The following is a 16,522-nucleotide window of genomic DNA, read 5'->3' as shown; positions in this document are numbered from 1 at the left end:
AGGGTCTCATTATGTTGCCCAGGCTGGTCTCGAACTCCTGGGCTCAAATGATCCTCCTGCCTCAGCTCTCCAAAGTGCTGGGATTACAGGTATGAGCCACCATGCCCAGCCCAAACAGGCTTTCAATGCAGATGAAAGTGCCTTATTCTGGAAAAGAATGCCATAAAAGACATTTATTAGTGAGCAACAGAAGGGAGCACCAGAATTTTTAAGGCACGAAGAGACAGGCTAACTCTATTGTTTTGTGCAAATGTAGTTGGGTTTATGATCAGAACTGCCCTTATCTATAAAGCTGCTAAACCCTGAGCCTTGAAGAGAAAGGATAAACACCAGCTGCCACTCTTCCAAATGTATAACAAGAAGGCCTGGACAATGAGAACTCTTTTTCTGGAATGGGTCCATCAGTGTTTTGTCCTTGAAGACAGGAAGTACTTTGCCAGTAAGGAACTGCCTTTTAAAATTCCTTTGATATTGGACAATGCTCCCAGTCACTCAGAACCCCATGTTTTCAATACTGAAGGCATCAACATGGTCCACTTGCCCCCAAATACAGCATCTTTAATTTGGCCTCTAAAAGCCCTTTAAGGCTGATTATACATGGTACTCCATGGAATGAACATCAAGTCTATAGAAGAGAACCCTGTTGACAGAACATCATGAAAATCAGAAAGGATTACACCCACCACTGAAGATGCCATCATTGTTATAGACAAAGCCATGAAAGCCATGAAGCCCAAGGCAATAAATTCTTTTTTTTTTTTTTTTTTGGAGTCTCACTTTGTCCCCCAGGGTGACGTGCAGTGGCGCAATCTCGATCTCGGCTCACTGCAACCTCTGCCTCCCAGGTTCAAGCGATTCTCCTGCCTCAGCCTCCCAAATAGCTGGGATCAAAGGCACCCACCACCACGCCCAGTTAATTTTTGTATTTTTAGTAGAGATGGGGTTCTGCCATGTTGGCCAGGCTGGTCTCAAACTCCTAACTTCAGGTGATCTGCCCACCTTGGCCTCCCAAAGTGCTGGGATTACAGGCATGAGCCACCAAGCCTGGCCCAAAAGCAATAAATTCTTACAGAGAAAACTGTGTCTAGACATTGTGCACGACTTCATAGGATTTACGACATAATCAATGAAGAAAATCATGAAATAAATTGTGGCTATGACAAAAATGGTGGGAGGTGAAGGGTTTCAAGATACATATCTTGGGTAAGGCACAGTGGCTTGTGACTGTAATCCCAACACTCTGGGAGGCCAAGGTGAGGGGATCACTTGAGCCCAGCGGTCTGAGAGTAACCTGGGCAACCTAGTGAGATCCCATCTCTACAAAAAATTTAAAAGTTAGCCAGGTGTGGTGGTGTGCACCTGTAGTCCCAGCTACTCAGGAGGCTCAGGTGGAAGGATCACTTGAGCCCAGGAGGTCAAGGATGCTGTGAGCTATGATCACACCACCGCACTCCAGCCTGAGCAGGAGTGAAATCCTGTCAAAAAGAAAAGAAAAAGAGGCCGGGAACAGTGGCTCACGCCTGTAATCTCAGCACTTTGGGAGGCCGAGGCGGGCGGATCACGAGGTCAGGAGATCAAGACCATCCTGGCAAACATGGTGAAACCCCGTCTCTACTAAAAATACAAAAAAATTAGCCAGGCGTGGTGGCGGGTGCCTGTTGTCCCAGCTACTGGGGAGGCTGAGGCAGGAGAATGGCATGAACCCGGGGGGCAGAGCTTGCAGTGAGCGGAGATTGCGCCACTGCACTCCAGCCTGGGCGACAGAGCAAGACTCTGTCTCAAAAAAAAAAAAAAAAAGAAAGAAAGAAAAGGATCTTGGAGAAATTCAAGAGCTAACAGATACCATACCAGAGGAATTAACGGGGGACAACTTGATGGAGATGAATGCTTCCAAACTAGTGCTAGACAATGAGAAAGAAGATGTAGAAGCACAGAAAACGAATTGACAGTAGACAATCGGCATTATTCAAGACTGCTTTTGACATTTTTTATGACATGGACCCTTCTACGATACACACAATGAAGCTAAAGCAAACAGTGAAAAAAAGCTTGCTACCACAGAGAAATATTTTTAGAGAAATCAAGCATAGTGGTGCACGCCTTTAATCCCAGCTACTTGGGAGACAGGCAGCAGGGTCGCCTGAGCCCAGGCGGAGTTCAAGACCAGCAACATAGTGAGACCTCACCTCTAAAAAAAAAAAGCGAGAGTGAGGGAGGGAGGAAGGAAGGAGGGATAGAAAGGAGGGAGGGAGGGAGGAGGGGAGGGAAGGAGGGAGGGAGGGGAGGGAAGGCGGGAGGGAGGAAGGGGGGAGGGAAGGGGGGGGGGGGGGAGGGAGGGAAGGGAAAAAAAAAGTCAGACAGAAATTACAATGTATTTCCATAAAGTTACATCAAGTGTGCCGGCCTCTCCTGTCTCCTCATCTACCTCCTCCACCTCTTCTGCCTCTGCCACTCCAGACAGCAAGATCTTCAGCTGCTCTTCCTCAGCCTACTCAACATGAAGACAAGGATGAAGACCTTCATGACGATCCACTTCAGTTCATGAACAGTAACTATATTTTCTCTTCCTTACGGTTTTCGTAATAACATCTTTTCTCTAGCATACTTTATTGTAAGAATATGATATGTAATCAATATACAAAATATGTGTTAATCGACTATTTATGTTATCCATAAGGCTTCTGGTCAACAATAGGCTATTAGCAGTTAAGTTTTTGGGGAGGCAAAAGTTATATGCATATGTGGATATGACTGCTCGGGGTTGGTGTCCCTAATCCCCACGTTGTTCAAGGGTCAACTGTATTTTTTGTACCTAGAGCCTACTACCAGCATTAACTGGTTAACTATACCACTTAGATTTTAGCTTTTTTGTGTGAGTGTGAGATGGAGTCTTGCTCTGTCACCCAGGTTGGAGTGCAGTGGCGTGATCTCCAGTCACTGCAACCTCCGCCTCCCAAGTTCAAGTGATTCTCCCGCCTCAGCCTCCTGAGTAGCTGGGATTACAGACGTGTGCCACCATGCTTGGCTGATTTTTTGTATTTTTAGTAGACAGGGGATTTCACCATGTTGGCCAGGCTGGCCTTGAACTCCTGACCTCAATTGATCCGCCCAGCTCAGTCTCCCAAAGTGCTGGGATTAAAGGTGTAAGCTGCCTCGCCTGGCCAGATTTTAGTTTTTATTTCTAAAATAAAACATCAACAACTAAAAAATCAGTTATAGAACTGTATTTCTCAAACTAAACTGGGAGCAGTGGACTATAAGCCATGAGTTCTGCTGAGGGTTTGAAAGGTTTGTATTTCCCAGAGAAGACTGGTATGGCCCCTGCACAAGGACGACATGCAAATTTGTGAAGTGTTCCATGAAAAAAACAAATTAAAAAAATAAATTTTTTTGAGATGGAGTCTCACTCTGTTGCCCAGGCTGGAATGCAGTGGTGCAATCTTGGCTCACAGCAACCTCCACCTGGGGGCTCAAGTGATCCTCCCACCTCAGCCTCTGGAGTAGCTGGGACTACAGGTGTGCGCCACCACGACTAGCTAATTTGTCTAGTTTTTCTAGAGACAGGGTCTTGCCATGTTGCCCAGGCTAGTCTCAAACTCCTGAGCTCAAGCCATCCACCCACCTCGGCCTCACAGAGTGCTGGATTACAGGCATGAGCTACTGCACCTGGCCTAAATTTTTTTTAAAAAAGAAAGGTTTGTATTTTCAGTTCAATAGTATTTTTATAAAGTACATTCTGGATCATCTGAATAACCACATCACATCCAAAATCAATGTACAAGAATTCAGATGAGCTAAAGAAAAAGGCACAAAATGGGCTTATAAAATAAATGACATATTTATGCCAAATAAAAGCCAAACCACTTAACCTGAGATTTAAGAAGGAAAGCCTTGCAGCATTCAAACACAGAAGAGTGGTGTAGAAATTGAGTCATCATAGGATATTGAGTATGTAGAAAACAGGCCGGGTGCGGTGACTCATGCCTGTAATCCCAGCGTTTTCAGAGGCTGAGGTGGACAGATCGTGAGGTCGGGAGTTTGAGACCAGCCTGGCCAATACAGTGACACCCTGTCTCTACTAAAAATATTTAAAAAATTAGCCAGGCGTGGTGGTGGGCACCTGTAGTCCCAGCTACTTGGGAGGCTGAGGCAGGAAAATTGCTTGAACCTGGGAGGCGGAGGTTGCAGTGAGGCAAGATCACGCCACTGTACTCCAGCCTGGGTGACAGAGTGAGACTCTGTCACAAAAAAAAAAAAAAAAAGAAAGAAAAAGAAAACTGCACATCTGCGCTAGGGCAGACCCTAGTATATTCACTATGGAAAGAAATACATTTTTGTTTTGTTTTGAGACAGTGTCTTGCTCTGTCGTCAGGCTAGAGTGCAATGCCAAGATCATGGCTCACTGCAGCAGCCTTGGACACCTAGGCTCAAGTGGTCCTCCCACCTCAGCCTCCCGAGTAGCTGGGACTACAGAACGAGCACAAGCCATCACACTCTGGCCAATTTTCTTTGTATTTGTTGTAGAGACAAGGTCTTGCTACATTGCCCAGGCTGGTCTTGCACTCATGGACTCAAGCTATCCTCCCACCTTGGCCTCCCAAAGTGCTGGGATTACAGGTGTGAGCCACTGTGCCTGACCCAAAGATTGTTTAAGCAAAACATCATCCATCACCCTAAGTTTAATTTTTTTACATTGGTTTTACAGTTTTGTTTATATTAGATTTATAAATTTACTTTTTGATTGTTTGTTTTTGAGACAGAGTCTGGCTCTGTCGTCCAGGCTGGAGTGCAGTGGCGCGATCTCAGCTCTCTGCAACTTCTGCCTCCCAGGTTCAAACAATTCTCCTGCCTCACACTATTCACAATAGCAAAGACTTGGAACCAACCCAAATGTTCAACAACGATAGACTGGATTAAGAAAATGTGGCACATATACACCATGGAATACTATGCAGCCATAAAAAATGATGAGTTCATGTCCTTTGTAGGGACATAGATGAAACTGGAAATCATCATTCTCAGTAAACTATCGCAAGGACAAAAAATCAAACACCGCATGTTCTCACTCATAGGTGGGAATTGAACAATGAGAACACATGGACACAGGAAGGGGAACATCACACTCCAGGGACTGTTGTGGGGTGGGGGGAGGGGGGAGGGATAGCATTAGGAGATATACCTAATGCTAAATGACGAGTTAATGGGTGCAGCACACCAACATGGCACATGTATACATATGTAACAAGCCTGCACATTGTACACATGTACCCTAAAACTTAAAGTATAATAATAATAAAATAAAATAAAGAAAAAAAATTCTCCTGCCTCAGCCTCCCAAGTAGCTAGCATTACAGGCACCCACCACCATGCCTGGTTCATGTTTGTATTTTTTAGTAGAGACGAGGTTTTGCCATGTTGGGCAGGCTGGTCTCCAACTCCTGACCTCAGGTGATCCGCCCACCTCGGCCTCCCGAAGTGCTGGGATTACAGGCATGAGCCACCGCACCTGGCCTATAAATTTACTTTTGATTTATACTTGGTTTTATATCTATCTTAGAAAGTAAATATCTTAATAAAATAAGTTAGGCCAATACTGGGGATTCACAATTTTTTTTTCCTTTAAAAGGGAACTGTAAATTGCTATTATTAAAAAATCAAAAAACAGGGGCCGGGCATGGTGGCTCACGCCTGTAATCCCAACACTTTGGAGGACTAAGGCAGGCAGATCACTTGAGGCCAGGAGTTTGAGAATAGCCTGGCCAACATGGGGAAAGCTCATCTCTACAAAAATTAGCTAGGCATGGTGGAGTGCACCTGTAGTCCCAGTTACTCAGGAGGCTGAGCTATGAGAATCACTTGAACATGGGAGGTAGAGGTTGCAGTGAGCCAAGATCATGCCACTGCACTCCAGCCTCGGCGACAGAGCAAGACTCCATCTCAGAAAAAAAAAAAAAAAAAAAATGTCAAAAAATAGATGCTGGCGAGGCCGTGGGAACACTTATACACTGTTGGTGAAAATGTAAATTAGTTCAGCTATAGAAAGCATCTTGGTGATTTCTAAAAGAATTTGAAACGGAACTACCATTTGACCCAGCCATCACATTACTGGGTACATATCTAAAAGAAAACAAATGTTTATGCCAGAAAGACACATGCACCCGCATGGTCATCGCAGCACTACTCACAACAGCAAAGACATGGAAACAAGCTGGGTGCCCATCAATGGTGATTGGATAAGGAAAATGTGGTACATATACACTATGAAATACTACGTAGCCATAAAAAAGAAAGAAAACGTGTCCTTTGCAGCAACATGGATGCGGCTGGAGCAATAATATCCTAAGCAAATTAATACAGAAGCAGAAAACTAAATACCACATATTCTCACTTATAAGTGGGAGCTAAACATTGGGTACTCATGAACATAAAGATGGCAACAATGGAAACTGGGGACTACTGGTGACGTAGGGAGGGGATCAATGGTTGAAAAACTATTGGCTGGGTGCAGTGACTCACGCCTGTAATCCCAGGACTTTGGGAGGCTGAGGTGGGCGGACCACGAGGTCAGGAGAGCAGGATCATCCTGGCTAACACGGTGAAACCCCATCTAAACTAAAAATACAAAAAATTAGCCAGACATGGTGGCATGCGCCTGTAGTCTCAGCTACTCGGGAGGCTGAGGCAGGAGAATCGCTTAGACCTCGGAGGCAGAAGTTGCAGTGAGCCAAGATTGCGCCACTGCACTTCAGCCTGAGGGACAGAGCGAGACTCCGTCTCAAAAAAAAAAAAGAAAAAGAAAAACTATTGGATACTATGTTCGGTGCCTGGGTGACAGGACCATTCATACTCCAAACCTCAGCATCATGCAATAATACCCAGGTAACAAACCTGCACATGTACGCCTTGAATCTAAAATAAAAGCTGAAAAAAAAAAAGGTGAATTCCAAATTAGTCACGTACCTTTAAAGTCTATGTTCAAGTATACAGTATTTAAATTTGAGCTTCTACCACTTATATTTAAATGTATTATGAAGTATCTGCTGCACTACTCCCATTCTATTTAGGTGAGCTTCCTTAATTTTGTAACTTACTTTCCATAAAGTCTTTGCTACATGATAATTATATGAATTTCACAATGTATTTCAAAGGATGTGAATTAACAACATAATAAAAAGAAATGGGCCAGGCGTGATAGCTCACATCGGTAATACTAGCACTTTAGGAGGCTGAGGTTGGTGGATCACCTGAGGTCAGGAGTTCGAGACCTGCCTAGCCAACATGGTGAAACCCTGTCTCTACTAAAAATACAAAAAGTAGCCAGGCATGGTGGCAGGCGCCTGTAATCCCAGCGACTTGAGAAGCTGAGGCAAGAGAATTGCTTGAACCCGGGAGGTGGAGGCTGCAGTGAGTGGAGATCACACCACTACACTCCAGCCTGGGCAACACAGTGAGACTCCGTCTCAAAAAATAAATAAATACATAAAAATAAATAAATAAATAAAAAGAAATTATATAACTGAGTGAAATAACAAATAAATGCTATTCATTTATTCACATACTCAATGAATAGGGTTATGTACCAAGGGACAGGCATTGTACCCGAGAATGAGAATAAAACAGCCTATAAAACTGAATAAATATATAAAAATAAAAAAGGGAACTTTATATTATTCATGCTTACGGTTAACATGATGGAAAAAACATGGAGATTCAAACCAGAAAAGACCTGTTTCCAAATCATGGCTCTCCTAGTTGCTTATCATGTAATCCAAGTCAATAATAACATCTCTGAGCTTCATTTACTTACAGGGTTACTGTGAAGATAGTTATGAGGTATGCTGTAACTCAAAGTTATTTTCCTGTTTATCTAAATTAGCTTCTCCTCCTGATTTCTCTATTGTTTTACGGCATTCAATAGTCTACTAAATGGCCAGGCGTGGTGGCTAACGCCTGTAATCTCAACACTTTGGGAGGGTGAGGCAGGTAGATCGCCTGAGCTCAGGAGTTTGAGACCAGCCTGGCCAACATGGTGAAACCCCGTCTCTACCAAAAATACAAAAAATTAACCGAGCATGGTGGCCCACACCTGTGGTCCCAGCTACTCACGAGGCTGAGGTGGGATTATCACTTGAGCCTGGGAGGCAGAGGTTGCAGTGAGCTGAGATCCACTGCACCCTAACCTGGGTGACAGAGTGAGACCCATCTCATTAAAAAAAAAAAAAAAAAAATTCTATCAAACACCAGGGCTTACAATTGTATTATCGTTGACATCTCTCTTTCCATAGAAATATTAATCTGTCATATATCATGCAGATTACACCTTCACCATGACTCTATCCTCCTGTAACCAATCGTGTCTAAATCTCCAAATCCTGAAGCCTACTACGGTGTTTTTACCTCCATCTCCTCTCACCTACAATGCATTCTACATAAAAGCCACATGTACAGGATTTATCTTCTGAAGTATATCTCTGAGGTTGTCATTCTCCTACACTAAGTTACATTTTCTGTAACTCTTAAGGCCTTCTGCAGCAAGGCTCCACTGAATCGATCCTTCCAACTTCATCTCCAGTGATTCTTAAAGTTCCCTGAGGTAATGATATTGAGGTTATTTTATCCACTATCCCTAGCATACTATATGACACATAATAGACACCCAATAATAATGTTTGAAAAAGTAATGAAAATCCGCCGGGCGCGGTGGTTCACGCCTGTAATCCCAGCACTTTGGGAGGCCGAGGCGGGTGGATCACGAGGTCAGGAGATCGAGACCTTCCTGGCTAACACGGTGAAACCCCGTCTTTACTAAAAATACAAAAAAATTAGCCGGGCGTGGTGGCGGGCGTCTGCAGTCCCAGCTACTCAGGAGGCTGAGGCAGGAGAATGGCGTGAACCCGGGAGGCGGAGCTTGCAGGGAGCCGAGATCGCGCCACTGCACTCTAGCCTGCGCCACTGCACTCTAGCCTGGGCGACAGAGCGAAACTCTGTCTCGAAAAAAAAAAAAAGAAAAAGTCGTGAAAATCTATAATAGTCTTCCTCCCAAAAATGAACACTGGAGTATCTCTGGTGGTATAATTCTTGCTTCATTTCTTTCTAACACACTTTTAATTATTAATAGACAATTGTTCTAACCAGGACAATCTGAAAACTGGTCTTTAAAGACAATCACAAAGAATCACAAAGAGACAATAGCCCTCTGTGATTAAAAGAAAGCCAATGAAAAAGCTTTTTAATCTCCCTATTTTAATTATTTTTAAAATTCTTAGTCTTACTACTAAGTCAGCAGCTATAAGGTATGGGTCAAATAACTGCAACATAAAAACTGTAATTTTAAAAAGATAAAACCAAATACCTACTGAATAATACAGCATCAGACAAATTATTTTTAAAAAATAATCATTATCATCATCATTAAACCTTCTGAGTACCTCTCAGGTATTTCTCCTAAAAAATTTTTTGCGTCTCTTACTCTTCTAGTAAGTGAAAGCCAGACCTACAAACTATACACACCCATTCACACAATATATTTCCCCTCTAAGTACACTATAAAATTTGTGATATATGACACAATATGGCACAGTGTGTTCACATATACTCTTCGTAGACAATTTGAATAAGGAAATAATATCACATATACTCTCTGTAGACAATTTGAATAAGGAAATTTAGGGCTAATCATAAACATCACCCATGGGCATTCCTCAATACTAATCTTTCTGTTCATTATACACTCAATGTCATTGACCCAAAAAAGCTGGGGGGAAAGCATAGGGTCCAAATTAACGTATAAAAATTTTTTTGCCCAGCCTAAAAATTTGATTCACATGTAACTTTTCTGTAACACTAGTGTTGTGTGCAAGGAGACAGACTCCTTAGGGATATTTCAGCATAACCTAAAACTTACATGGGTCTTTAGATAACCTAATAAAGCAGTGGCTGTTATAGTCAATCAATCCAGCTCTCTAAACAAAGGGCTAGGCTAATCACTCCAGCATTTAGAAATAACAGAGGTCTCAATTTATCTTTCCCAATTTAATGTACTCACAACAAATGCTTGCATCACGCCATCGCAACTCTCCTTCTTAACAACGAAGGTAAAACTCAGGACCAAAAGAGAGCTCCTAGAGCTGTATTTCATTTGCATTATAAAATCTACAGCAAAATTTTTCATAACTTTACTCTCTGAATTCATGAACTAGGTTGGCGGGGGCAGGAGGGTAAGTATAGAGAAGAACTTCCCTGAAAAGCATGAGTATAAAATATAACTGAGAGTATCTCAAGTTTATTTGCCAAATGGCAGGGCAAACAGGTTAGTTACTCTAACAGAGCATTAAATTTTTTTTTTCTAATTCTTACAAAACTGGTCCCTATTCTATAAAATGTGAACATCCACAGCCCAACAAGTTACAGACTAGGATCTAAGACACAGACCTTAAATGCAGAATAAAATGCCAATGCTCTGCCTCCTTAAAGAAACGTACAACCCCAAGAACTGCTGAACACCATCAAAGCAACACCCGCCAGAGTGGCTGTTTTAAAAATTATATCAGGAAATCACGATAAGTGCTAGCGGTTCCTCTAGGCCTCAGCAGCAGCCTTAGGTATAAGAGCAAACTGGAGCCCTCTTAACACTCAAAGAATAATGTTGATGTCATGACGAGGCTACTGATTCTTCGCACTCCGGACAAGTCATTCCTGGATCCACCGCGCGATTCTTTCTCCACCCACCCCCATCCCCCCAAATAAAGAGATCTCCAGACAGAGAAGCCCTCGGGTACCCCCTCCTCCTCTACCTCCAGCGGCTGCCGCTTTCTCCTCCCTCGGGCTCCGAGGTAGGGGCTCCAGAAGGTCCTGGGCAATCCCGAGCCCTGGCGGGGCTTGTTTTGCCCGTGCACGATAGCTCTGGCCAGCAGCTTCCTTTCCCAGTTTGCCCAAACTGGAGCGCTCCAGGGTACCCGGGGACCGAGAAGGGAGCCGGGGTGGCGACGTCGCTGTCGCCGCCGCCTCTGGTATGTCAGGGGCCGGGATTGTATTTCGAAAGATCCGCCATTTTCACCTCGTCATCACCATCACAGCTCAGCAGCTTCCCCGGCAGCCGGAGCCCGGGCCGCCGCCGCCGCCACCACCAGTAACCTCCCCCTTCCTCCTCCTCCCCTCCCCGCCCGCCCCTCCCGGGAGGCGCACACCCACATATCCGGGGAAGCCTCCCGCCGCCCCGCCAACCTTCAAACGCACAAGGGCCGTGCAAGTGCACACGGGCTACGCCGAGACCTTTCACCCCCGGGCGGAGCGCGGGCCCCCGCAGGGACGCCAAAGGAAGTCGCGCCACCTGCGGGGTCCCAAGTCCGGCATATTTTTGTTTGCAAGACCAAAAGCCTTGCGGAGGGTGGCATAAGGACAATAAAGAACCCAAACTCTTTCATTTTCAGAGCAGCAACTTGAGAGAGATGATGGAATGCGTTTCATTCACTGTGGTTGTCTCAGGCACTAAAAACACTGTGAAGACCCTTAATGTCATTCACCAACTTTGACATTTTACCCCACCCGCAGAACTACTTTGACAGGATGAGCTATTTCCATATGCATATTCGACCTTTGACACCTTTGTCAACTACAGGCAGCAATCCTCATGCAGATGAGGTGGTCAAAATATCTAATTAAAAAAATAAAGTTCTGAGCTATCTTCCTCTCCAACTTAATTTTATCTGGTCATTTCTGTCCATGAACACTGTGACTTCCAATCTGTCATCGGTTTAATACGTCAAAGCGCAACTAGATTTAAAATGATTGAACTAATTGTAGAAACATTCATGAATGATCAATTTCTAAAATACTGAAAATATAACTCTAAGCTAAAATTATTTGCCAAATGCTTTTTAGGATCTAAGTCATCAAATTAAAAAAAAACCATCTGCTGCTGATATATTTGTTCAGTACAGTAAAAATAAACAGCTTGCTTCAGAACAAGACCCTAGAGCTACCTACTAGGTAGGTAAGAGTTACCAGCTCTTGTCATCAGTCAGTTGAATAAGTAACCAAAAGAGAACAGAGGTAATTCTTAATCATTTAAAAAATAACGAAACATAAGCTACAAGGCTTCTGAAGAGACCAGTATTAAAAAAAAAAAAACGAAACTGGCTGCCTTTGTCAATTTCAGAAAGAGTTAACCATTCGAAAGCTGAATTCTGTATCATTCAACTACAACATAAGCTCTGGGCAAACTGAATTTCAAGGCTGCGAACAGGGCCACTCTACTGTCTAAGTTAGTGTAGGAAGAGTAAGGTTGAAGTTGAAGTTGAAAAAGTCATTTCATTTCCCTACCTTGTTTCAGTGGCAACTCCATATAAAAGTCGGTAATTCAGCCTTCAACAAGGGCTGTCCACCACCCACCCCAATTGCTGTTTTTATATGCAGACTATCAGATGCTGAGAGTGTAAAGTGTTGTCAATTACTTCATCTTTAAACTTCATTTCCCCACTGACGGCCCCGTCCATCCGCACGCTGCTTGGTTGTTTACCGTTGCTGGCCAAGCTAAGTCCCGGCCCGCTCCCTTCCCCCGTGCACCTCGGGAACATTATGACATTTGGCTGGTGGGCTTCGCGAGGAAAACGGACACGCACGAACAAGAGCCTGTACAAAGTGGCATAGGAAGAACGCGGCAGCGGGCTGCAGGGAGAGGAGGGACTGGCACAAAATGACACAGCAGCAAAACCGGTTCCCAGAAACCTGGGGCCGCCACGGCCGGCTTGTTGGGTCGCGCAGTGTGCGTGTCAACAGCTGCGGGAGCCCTTCCTCCAGACCGCCGGGCAGGCGGCTGGCCGAGCGCTGGCCCTGCCGGGTGACAGCCACCCTCCCGGGAGCCGACGGGAAGAGACCGAGCCCCGAGGATCCTTCGCCCCCCGCAGCCCAGCTTCAGGGAAGGGGCGCGGCGGACCCCGCTGGCGGGTTCCCGCTCCCCGCCAAGGCCCACCGGCCCGGGATCCCAGAGGGAGCGGTCCAGCGCTCTCCGCCCGCGCAGTCACTCGCAGCGGGGGCCGGTTCCCCCTTCCCGCCAGCCCGCCCAGTAGCCCCCATCCCGGGGGCTGACACTCACCAAAGCCGGCGGCGCCGCCGCCTCCTGGTCGCGCGGCGCTCCCTGGGCTCCCAGCAGCAGCGGCGGCGGCGGCGCCTCCGAGACACAGACCAGGGTTTGTTCAAAATCACGCGCCCAGCGCCATTCCACCGCCGCATCCCATAATACGCTGGGCCCTCCCCACCCGCGCGCCCCTCTCTGCCCGCCCCTGCGCTCCGCACCCCGCCCCACGGCCGGCTTCCTTCGCTCCGCCTCTTCCGCGGCGCCTCGTCCCTCCCCTTGGCAACCCAAGCCCGCGTCATTCCGCCGGGCTCCGCCAGGGCGCTCCAGCTCCACGTGACGCCGAGTGGCGCCCGGTCAAAGCGATCGCACGGAATGTTCCATCCGACTGAAGCTGATGGGGGGAGGACCTGCATCGCGCTGCGGTTGGGAGAGACCATCCCTTCGTCTAGCTTTCCTTGTTAGGAAGTCCAGGCTGGAGGTGCGACTTCCAGGATATCCCGCTGTTTGATGTGCTTGAGTGAGGAGGTGATCAGTAGTCACAAATGCCAAGTCACTGTGCTTTTAGGCACTAGTTTTGCAAGGGTTGCTAAAAAGCCACAGGAAAATCATTGAGAGTTAAACTTATCTTGAAAGAGACGTTTTGCTTTTCTTGCAACACACAGCTAAGACTAATACAGTCAAAATTATTTGTATTTAATCACCTTTTATTTTTTCCCGCGATTTATATGATATCCAAATACGGAGTCGGATGAACAGACGCTGACAGATCATTCTGAGGGGAAAAAAAAATTATTCTGAGAGATTATTGTCAACTGCTGTGTGTGAGGCAAGCACTACATATACGAAAATAGAAAATACAAGAGTGTAAATGTAAGATGGTGCGATACAGTGTATAATTTGCTAATGGAGTACGGAGGACATACAGGTCAGCATGAGCGACTACCTAGGGAACACAATGGAGGAGGTGAAACAGTGTAGTGGAGGCAGCAGTCACTTGGGAATCAAGCAGTACTGGTATTTAATGGCACCTCCGTTTATTAGTGTATAGTGTATAACGTTTATTTTCCTATCCAGCAAATAAAAATAACAAAACTTCCCAGGATTCTGATGGTTAAGTAAAATGAAGGGTGTTAAGCAGGTACACAGTCTCTGCCTGAAATATTAGTTCCCTTGTGCCATAATCAACACCCAGTACCAGCCCAAACACTAATAGTCAGGATTTAACAAGGCAAATGTCATGAAATTAGCAAAGCCTTGAAAATGGGAAGGTCTGTGACGTGTGCAAGGAACGTGATAAAGTTGAATGACACAAAGGCTTTGTTGGAGATCAGCATTGTGAGCCCACTTTATGAGGAACCTTGAGAGCTAGTGTGAGAAATCCTCATGGTAAAATGATTGATGGTACTATTGGGGCACCACTGGAAGGAAGGAGAGAGTGAGATGGGGTACCCAAAACTGGCTAGATTTTAGAGAGACCAAAATATCTCAAAAAAGGGAGACCCTTTCCCAGTTTATTCCACAAGGCAGCATAACTCTCATACTAAAACCCAAGACAAACAGTACCCAAAAAAGAGAAGGGAAACTTCCTTTCTCATTATGATTTTGTTATGAAGGCAAAATTGAGTATTTAGGTGTTATTGATGCTGTGGCTCACACCTGTAAATTGAAGGACTTTGGAAGACTGAGGCAGGAGGATGGGTTGAGGTCAGGAGTTTGAGACCAGCCTGGGCAACATAGTGAGATCCCATCTCTACAAAACAAAATTTTTTAAGTAAAAAGAATTAAGATGTTATCAGACCGGGCACAGTGGCTCACACCTGTAATCCCGGCACTTTGCGAGGCTGAGGCAGGTGGATCACCTGAGGTCAGGAGTTTGAGACTAGCCTGGCCAACATGGTGAAACCCTGTCTCTACTAAAAATACAAAAATTAGCCGGGTGTGGTGGCATGCGCCTGTAGTCCCAGCTACCCAGGAGGCTGAGGCAGGAGAATCACTTGAACCCGGGAGGCAGAGTTTGCAGTGAGCCAAGGTCATACTACCGCACTCCAGCCTGGGCAACAGAGTGAGACTCTTAAAAAAAAAAAAGATGGTATCAAATTCCAGCAATGTGGTAGTAAAAAGAATTTACATCATGACAAAGTATATAGTTTAACATAAACAGTGATTTAACATTAAGAAATCTACTAGTGTAATTTATTAGACTGAAGGAGAAAAACCAAATGATAGTCTCTAGAGATACATTGTATAACATTCAACAACCACTCTGAATTTTTTAAATTCTTAGTAAACTAGAAATAAAAGAATGTTTCCTTAATTGGATCTAGATAATCATCAGAGAGCAACACCACACATTTCAGTGAAATGGCAGAGGCTTTCACCTTAAAATCAGAAACTCAATAAGGAGGCAGGGATATAGTAGCTATTATTTACCATTTTTGAGTGTGTCCTAGCTAAGTTAAATAAGAAAAAATGAAAGAAGAGGTATAATATAAAGGAAGAAGGAGACTAAATGGTCCTTCTTAAAAATAATCAGGCCGGGCGCGGTGGCTCATGTCTGTAATCCCAGCACTTTGGGAGGCCGAGGCGGGTGGATCACGAGGTCAGGGGTTCGAGACCAGCCTGACCAACATGGTGAAACCCCATCTCTACTAAAAAAACAAAAATTAGCTGGGCAGGGTGGCGGGCGCCTGTAATCCCAGCTACTCAGGAGACTGAGGCAGGAGAATCGCTTGAACCTGGGAGGCGGAGGTTGCAGTGAGCCGAGATCACACCACTGCACTCTAGCCTGGGCGACAGAGCGAGAATCCCTTCTCAAAAAAATAAAAAATAAAAAAAATATTAATAATCATAGGGGCCAGGCGCGGTGGCTCACGCCTGTAATCCCAACACTTTGGGAGGCCGAGGCAGGTGGATCACGAGGTCAGGAGTTCAAGACCAGCCTGGCCAACATGGTGAAACCCCATCTCCACTAAAAATACAAAAATTAGCCAGGTATGGTGGCCGGCGCCTATAATCCCAGCTACTCGGGAGGCTGAAGCAGGAGAATAGCTTGAATCCAGGAGGCAGAGGTTGCAGTGAGCTAAGATCACACCATTGCGCTCCAGTCTGGGACAGAGCAAGATTCCGTCTAAAAATAAAAATAAAAATAAATAAAAATAAAAACAATCATAAAGAGTTATTTTTCCTGTTTTTGTTTGGTTTTGTTTTTTGAGTCTTGCTCTGGCCAGGCTAGAAGGCAGTTCCTCGATCTCAGCCCACTGCAACTTTCGCCTCCCGGGTTCAAGTGATTCTCCTGCCTCAGGCAGAGTGCCAAGTAGCTGGGATTACAGGCTTGGGTGTGAACCCAGCTAATTTTTTTTTCTTCATATTTTTAGTAGAGATGGGGTTTCACCATGTTGGCCAGGTTGGTCATGAACTCCTGACCTCACATGATCCACCCTCCTCAGC

The 16,522-nt window shown here is 45.2% G+C and overlaps 1 protein-coding gene across 6 annotated transcripts in view; it reads right to left on the bottom strand.

Annotated features, from left to right (window-relative positions):
* The window catches only part of LIN54 (lin-54 DREAM MuvB core complex component), a 91,830-nt gene extending 78,619 nt beyond the window's left edge, over positions 1 to 13,211 (bottom strand). Inside the window, exon 1 of one of the 6 annotated variants that reach the window (XM_032148804.2) lies at positions 13,094 to 13,211. Coding sequence is in view for 1 of the 6 variants with exons in the window: in XM_058433274.1 (XP_058289257.1) it covers positions 12,322 to 12,343 (22 nt within the window). In the remaining 5 variants the exon portion in view is untranslated. Of the gene's footprint in view, positions 1 to 10,793; positions 11,045 to 12,321; positions 12,444 to 13,093 lie in introns of those variants that run through there. The other 5 variants (XM_032148874.2, XM_058433274.1, XM_058433282.1 and 2 more) reach the window with 5 other exon arrangements.
* Between the last annotated feature and the right edge of the window lie 3,311 nt (positions 13,212 to 16,522).

Source organism: Hylobates moloch, unplaced genomic scaffold (genome assembly GCF_009828535.3).
Source record: "Hylobates moloch isolate HMO894 unplaced genomic scaffold, HMol_V3 SCAFFOLD_2, whole genome shotgun sequence".
NCBI classification, from domain to species: domain Eukaryota; kingdom Metazoa; phylum Chordata; class Mammalia; order Primates; family Hylobatidae; genus Hylobates; species Hylobates moloch.
The sequence above is the reverse complement of the archived record's forward strand: the minus strand, read 5'-3'. Positions and strand labels throughout refer to the sequence as shown.